The 5,755-nt window shown below is 38.4% G+C and overlaps 1 protein-coding gene across 3 annotated transcripts; it reads right to left on the reverse strand.

Moving 5' to 3' along the window:
- Window positions 1–1,651: 1,651 nt before the first annotated feature.
- Window positions 1,652–5,746, reverse strand: LOC107493974 (DEAD-box ATP-dependent RNA helicase 20). 3 transcript variants are annotated; one of them, XM_016115011.3, is made up of 10 exons: window positions 5,432–5,746; window positions 4,746–5,323; window positions 4,455–4,634; window positions 4,185–4,346; window positions 3,946–4,100; window positions 3,651–3,743; window positions 3,498–3,583; window positions 3,194–3,420; window positions 2,199–2,432; window positions 1,652–2,119 (listed from the first exon to the last, which is right to left on the reverse strand). In XM_016115011.3, the coding sequence occupies exons 1-10, from the start codon at window positions 5,485–5,487 to the stop codon at window positions 2,007–2,009; spliced, it is 1,884 nt and encodes a 627-aa protein (XP_015970497.1). In that variant the 5' UTR covers window positions 5,488–5,746; the 3' UTR covers window positions 1,652–2,006. The 3 variants fall into 3 exon arrangements, 2 of the variants coding, with proteins under 2 accessions (XP_015970497.1, XP_020997931.1); XR_008008010.1 differs by lacking the exon at window positions 1,652–2,119 and having other exon boundaries at window positions 2,286–2,432; window positions 2,574–3,420; XM_021142272.2 differs by lacking the exon at window positions 1,652–2,119 and having other exon boundaries at window positions 2,289–2,432; window positions 3,131–3,420.
- Between the last annotated feature and the right edge of the window lie 9 nt (window positions 5,747–5,755).

Raw genomic sequence — 5,755 nt, forward strand, 5'->3', positions numbered from 1 at the left:
AAGCCTAAACCCTGAACACACTAAGTAACTAGTGAATGAGAATAATCAATCCCACCGAACCGAATACAATCCATGTAGTGAATAAATCATTATAAGCTTTCAATTATTATGAATAGTATTTCCTCTTGCAATAAAAGTTAACTGAATAAAGTAACAATCAAGTTTAAAGACCTAGTTACACTATCCACTGGATTGAATGAAAATAAGAACAAATTTTATTCAAAACCCTAGTTATATTGTAAAAATGCAATCAGAATAAAGCCTAAACCCTGAACACACTAAATAACTAGTGAATGAAAATAACCAAGCACACCGAACCGAATACAATCCATGTGGTGAATAAATCATTATAAGCTTTCAATTATTATCAATAGTATTTTCTCATGCAATAGAAGTTAACTGAATAGAGTAACAATCAAGTTCAAAGACCTAGTTACACTATCCGCTGAACTGAATGGAAATAAAAACAAATTTGATTCAAAACCCTAGTTATATTGTAAAAATGCAATCAGAATAAAGCCTAAACCCTAAACACACTAAATATCAAGTGAATAAAAATAACCAAACTCACCAAACCGAATACAATCCATGTGGTGAATAAATCATTATAAGCTTTAAATTATTATGAATAGTATTTCTTCATGCAAAGCCCTAGTTATACTGTAAAAATACAATCACAATACGTTGATCTACTGAATGAAGCAAATCAATCTAGTAATCCTAAAATGCAACTAGGAGAAATGCCACATTGCAAGATTTCAAATGAACAGTAGTTTTTCTCATATCTTTGGTAGTATTTGTTGCTGCTTTTGTTCGTTTTTGCTTGTTCGTGGCGAAGTCTTGTCGTGATTCTTTTCTAGTAGTGGTTTTCGCAGAGAACGTGACTGAAGTTTGAGTGATTTTGAGAGAGATTCGAAAAGAATGAGTGTTTTTGTGTAGCGGTTTCGTGTTGAGAAAGAAGTAACGTCTCTTTGTAATGAGCGCGAAGTAACGAAGAGATTTTCGAACACGTGTTTTCACGCTTCATTAATACGCATGACTCTATTTGACCTTAGGCCAACTTGGTTACTTATAACAAGCCTGTTTTTTTTTTATTTCTCCTTTTTTTGGTTTTTATTATACAGTATAATAAACACAGACTAACCTATCAACTGATCCTTTTTTTTTTAAATATTATAGTTAGATCAGACAAAATACGACATTCACATCCAGTATAGGAGAATCAGATCAAGCGAATCAAGTAAAAAAAATTATTATAGAATCATTTATGACGACACGAGATATACACTGGTATTTGATTTCAGTAGAAAATTTAGTATGTTTACATGTGTTATGGGAGATAGGTAATGATTGAAAAAGAGTATGGAAGATGAGTTATAAAGAGAATATTTTATAGGAGTCGTAGAGATATTCTAATTTTTTTATCAATATATAATTTTTACTATACATTTAATTATAAATACATTTTTATTATATTTTCTCTTAATTATGTTTGTAGTAATAAATTAAAATAAGAGACAAATTACTCTTCCCGCGATGATATATAAATACATTGGCATTATATTACTTGGCCATGCCATGGTTGATAACTATAACTAGATCTTAAGAAATAAACGCCGCTCCTATGATTATAACTCGTAACGCAAACAAATTGAAAAATAATAATCTCAATGTTTCAGTTACTTTGCATAACTATATTCTGGCAATCTGAACTGCTAATTTAGTACAACCAACGCTAACCAAATATTCCAAACAACGCATTAGGCCATGGTCCGACATGTAGACCATTACAACTAGCTTGATACACGTACTAATTATTTACACCAAATACCTTCTTGACTACAGTCATTCTAAGATTTAATTGTTTCTCTTCCTAAAACTAGCAATCAATTTGTTGTTTCAAATGTCATGCGGGGAAATACCTATTGTAATAATCCCCCAAAAAAATGTTTGATGACGATTCTCTAATAAATAGTAGTGATACAAATTGCTCAAGGCAATATCAGCTACATACCATGCCAAGGCCTTTTTGAACCTAGAGGAATGGTATTGGATCCTGATCTTCCACCTCTGTTGCCAAAGCCTCCACGTCCTCTTGATCGAAAGCTTCCTCCGGATCCTGCACGATGATGAGAATGATTTGCATGTCGACAATGAACACTCACATATATCAGCGTCAAAGAGGATATTTTAGTTACCTAATTGAGCAGAACCAGCTGACCTAGCCAATGCAGATAGTGCAGGACTCACAACCTGACCTGCATCTTGTAAAATCTTTATCAGAGCCCTCGCATACTTAGCATTAGCATGTGTGAAGAAGGTGTGCGCAGTCCCTTTAGCCCCTGCACGACCAGTTCGACCAATTCTGTGTACATAATCTTCCAGGCTTGAAGGAAAATCATAATTGACCACACATTTTATGTCTTTCACATCTACAAGGAAAGAGAACATGTAAAAGTCAGCAAGAGTCATGATTCAGACATGGAGAAAACTGCAAAATTCCTTATCCCTGCTCCTTAAGATTTTAAGAGATCAAACTCAAGTAAACACATTCATCAAATAAATGTGCCCACCTTAACCTTTCAGGGATAAGGAGCAGCCTCACCATCACTGCCGTCTACCACATCCAATTATCTACTAAGTATGCATTAGTCAACCAGGCTGCAGAGAGTAACCAGCTCCATAACTGTGGATGGGGATAACTATGTTGTTAAAAAATTTACAAGTGGTGATAATGTGGTATGACTTGCATTGGCAACACTAGTTTATAATTGATAATCAATCTTGCTTTCCCAACCATGTAAAATGCACGAATAACCCAATTTATCACATTTTCAGGATAACACAACACGATGTACCACCTCAAATTTTGGATAAACATCCAAGCCATACCAATGGAACTCTGCCTCAGGCATCCATGTAACTTGACATTTGAAAAGGATAGTTCTCAGATTAATAACAAGAGGCAGTCCACTTACTGCAGTAAAATAATTTCACCACTGAATGCAACTCATTGATCCCCTGGTCAAGTTACAGGCGGTCCCAACACCCTGACAAAGTGACAATATGCTCCCCCATGAACCCAAACCACAAATTATATCAAGAACTGGACAGCAGCCGGCCGACTCACCTATGGTTAAAGTTTTAGACCTATTCCAAAATTCCTATGATTCTTAATACACAGTGATCCTACCAAGACCCCGTGCAGCAACATCAGTGGCAGTCATTATTGGACTTCTACCATTCTTAAACTCAGCCAAAACCCAGTCTCTTTCAGCCTGGTTTTTATCACCATGGATGGATAGAGCTGGCCATCCATCCATCCTCAATTGTCTTGTAATTTGATCACATCCCTTTTTTGTCTCCATAAATATTAGAATTCGGCTCCCATCCATCACTTCTTTCAGCAATCTAATCAATCTGCATTCACAAAGGTAAAGAATCAATCTAGCATGCAAAGACAATAGTCACTATCTTTTACCGTTGAGGATATAAACCTGTTATATTTCTCTGCATCTGTCACAACTTCAACAACTTGATTTATAGATTGGTTTGCTTTCAGTTCCGGTGACCCAATAATTACCTATAATAAAGATATCCCAAATGATAAGATTATCAACAAAAAGATAGCAAGAGCATGATTCAGTAACCTTATATGGGTTGCGCAGGAACTGCCTTGCCAGAGCTTCAACCTCCTTTGGCCATGTAGCACTCCAATATAACGTCTGTCTATCTGGTCGAATCTGTTTAACCAAAGTCACTGAAAGATTGTAACTAAAGCTAATGTATTTAATATGATTTTACAGCTGTATATAAAAGTATGTCATGAGCTATAAAGCTAAACTTGATTACAGGGAATGAATAAGATGCTCTTCTAAGGAAAACAGTTTTAATTAATTATATTTTCACACTACTTCCATGTTGACAGTTAATTGAGCACAATACCTGGCCTACAATTTTCCTTATCTGAGGTTCAAAACCCATGTCCAACATCCTATCAGCTTCATCCAAGACAAGGTAAGTAACTCTCTGCAAGTTTGTGTGCTGAGCTTCCAGCATATCTATAAGGCGACCTGGTGTAGCAATAACAATCTCTACACCTGCAAAGCCCCAAAGTTAAACAACCAATTTTAAGTTCCACAACAGAAATAAGTCATTCAAAAAACACAAGAAAAGACAAGTACCCCTTTGAAGGTCACGAATTTGAGGTCCCTTTGGTGCACCACCATAGATGCATGTAGTTCTAATATTTGCCCGTCCTGCGAATTTCTGAGCTTCTTCTTGAATTTGAACAGCTAACTCTCTAGTTGGTGCTAAAACTAAGACAATGGGACCATCCCCATGTGCTGAAAATCAGCAAACACATCCATCATTATATAGAAATAAATGGACTATTATGAACAAGGAAACTTTGTGTTCACCAGATTAGATTAAACAGCAGATCCAATACATACACAGTCGAGGTTGTGCACTGACATGCACCAAAGCAGGAAGCAGATATGACAAAGTTTTGCCGGAGCCAGTCTCCGCAATGCCAATCAAATCTCTGCCTTTAAGAGCCATCGGCCAACCCTGGGCCTGGATTGGAGTCGGCTCAACAAATCCCAGGTTTTCAATCACCTCAAGGCAGTAATCTAGAATCAAATCAAATATCACAAAAACAGACACATGACACACAAGAAATAATATAAAACAATCGCTTTCAGCCTTTAAGCATGAGAAAAATGCCGTGAAAAAAGTTATACCAGGAAACCTGGCCTCATGGAACATCCGAATGGGTTTCGGCACATCATGGCCTTGCACTGTTATTTCTCTACTGGCACGATAATGCATCACTTCTTGATCGGACATGGCCCTCACTGCAGGGGACTCAACGTAGAAATTCTTCTCAAAAGGGACCAAATTCTTAAAATCCTGCTTTGGCAAGGAAATCTTGTTCAATTCATCCTTCGATGACCGTCCACCATGTCTACCACCTCCTCCTCCTCTTCCACCACCATGACTTCTGCCTCCCCTAAAACCGCTTCCACCGCCTCTACCAGTTCCGCCGTTTCTACCAGTACCTCCGCGACCTCTTCCACCAGTACCGTAACGACCTCCGCCGTCTTTTCTGCCACCAGCATGGCCATTACCAAGTCCACCACCGCCTCGGCCTATATTGAAACCACCAGGAGGGGGCGTAAAGGAAGTTACCGACGAGGACCCGAAGGCATTCGGAGCTCCTCTTCCTGCACCATAAGGGACCGGAGGGGCACCGTAGGGGACCGCAGCACCACGACCTACAACAGGAGGCGGCATGAATGGTCCAGAACCGAGGATATCGCTGCAAAGTGAAAAGGATTTAAACGCGTGCGTTTTGATATCAAAGTAAGGAGCATGATGAGAAAAAGGAAAAAAGCCTGGATGAGGTAAGAATGAAGAATGAATAAACCTGCGACGGTTGCGATAAGAAGCGGCGTCAGAGTATCTGTTATCGTAGGGGTTCATCTGCAGAGAGGCTAGGGTTAGGGTTTGAAATTGGAGAGAATTTGAGATGAATGGAAAAAGTGTGATGAATTTGAAGTGCAACTTGGAAACAAATGGGGAAACTTGGGTTTGGGGGGAGAGAGAGAGAACAGAAGCGTATTTGAATTAGAGTGCAATTTGGTTTGATTTGGTGGCGTCTTCGTAAGAATGACGCGGTGGAGGGTGGTTGCAGCCTTTGCTGCGCTGTGAATCTCAGACCCAAGAGGATTAACCATCCACTTAAATTATA

Source organism: Arachis duranensis, chromosome 1 (genome assembly GCF_000817695.3).
Source record: "Arachis duranensis cultivar V14167 chromosome 1, aradu.V14167.gnm2.J7QH, whole genome shotgun sequence".
NCBI classification, from domain to species: domain Eukaryota; kingdom Viridiplantae; phylum Streptophyta; class Magnoliopsida; order Fabales; family Fabaceae; genus Arachis; species Arachis duranensis.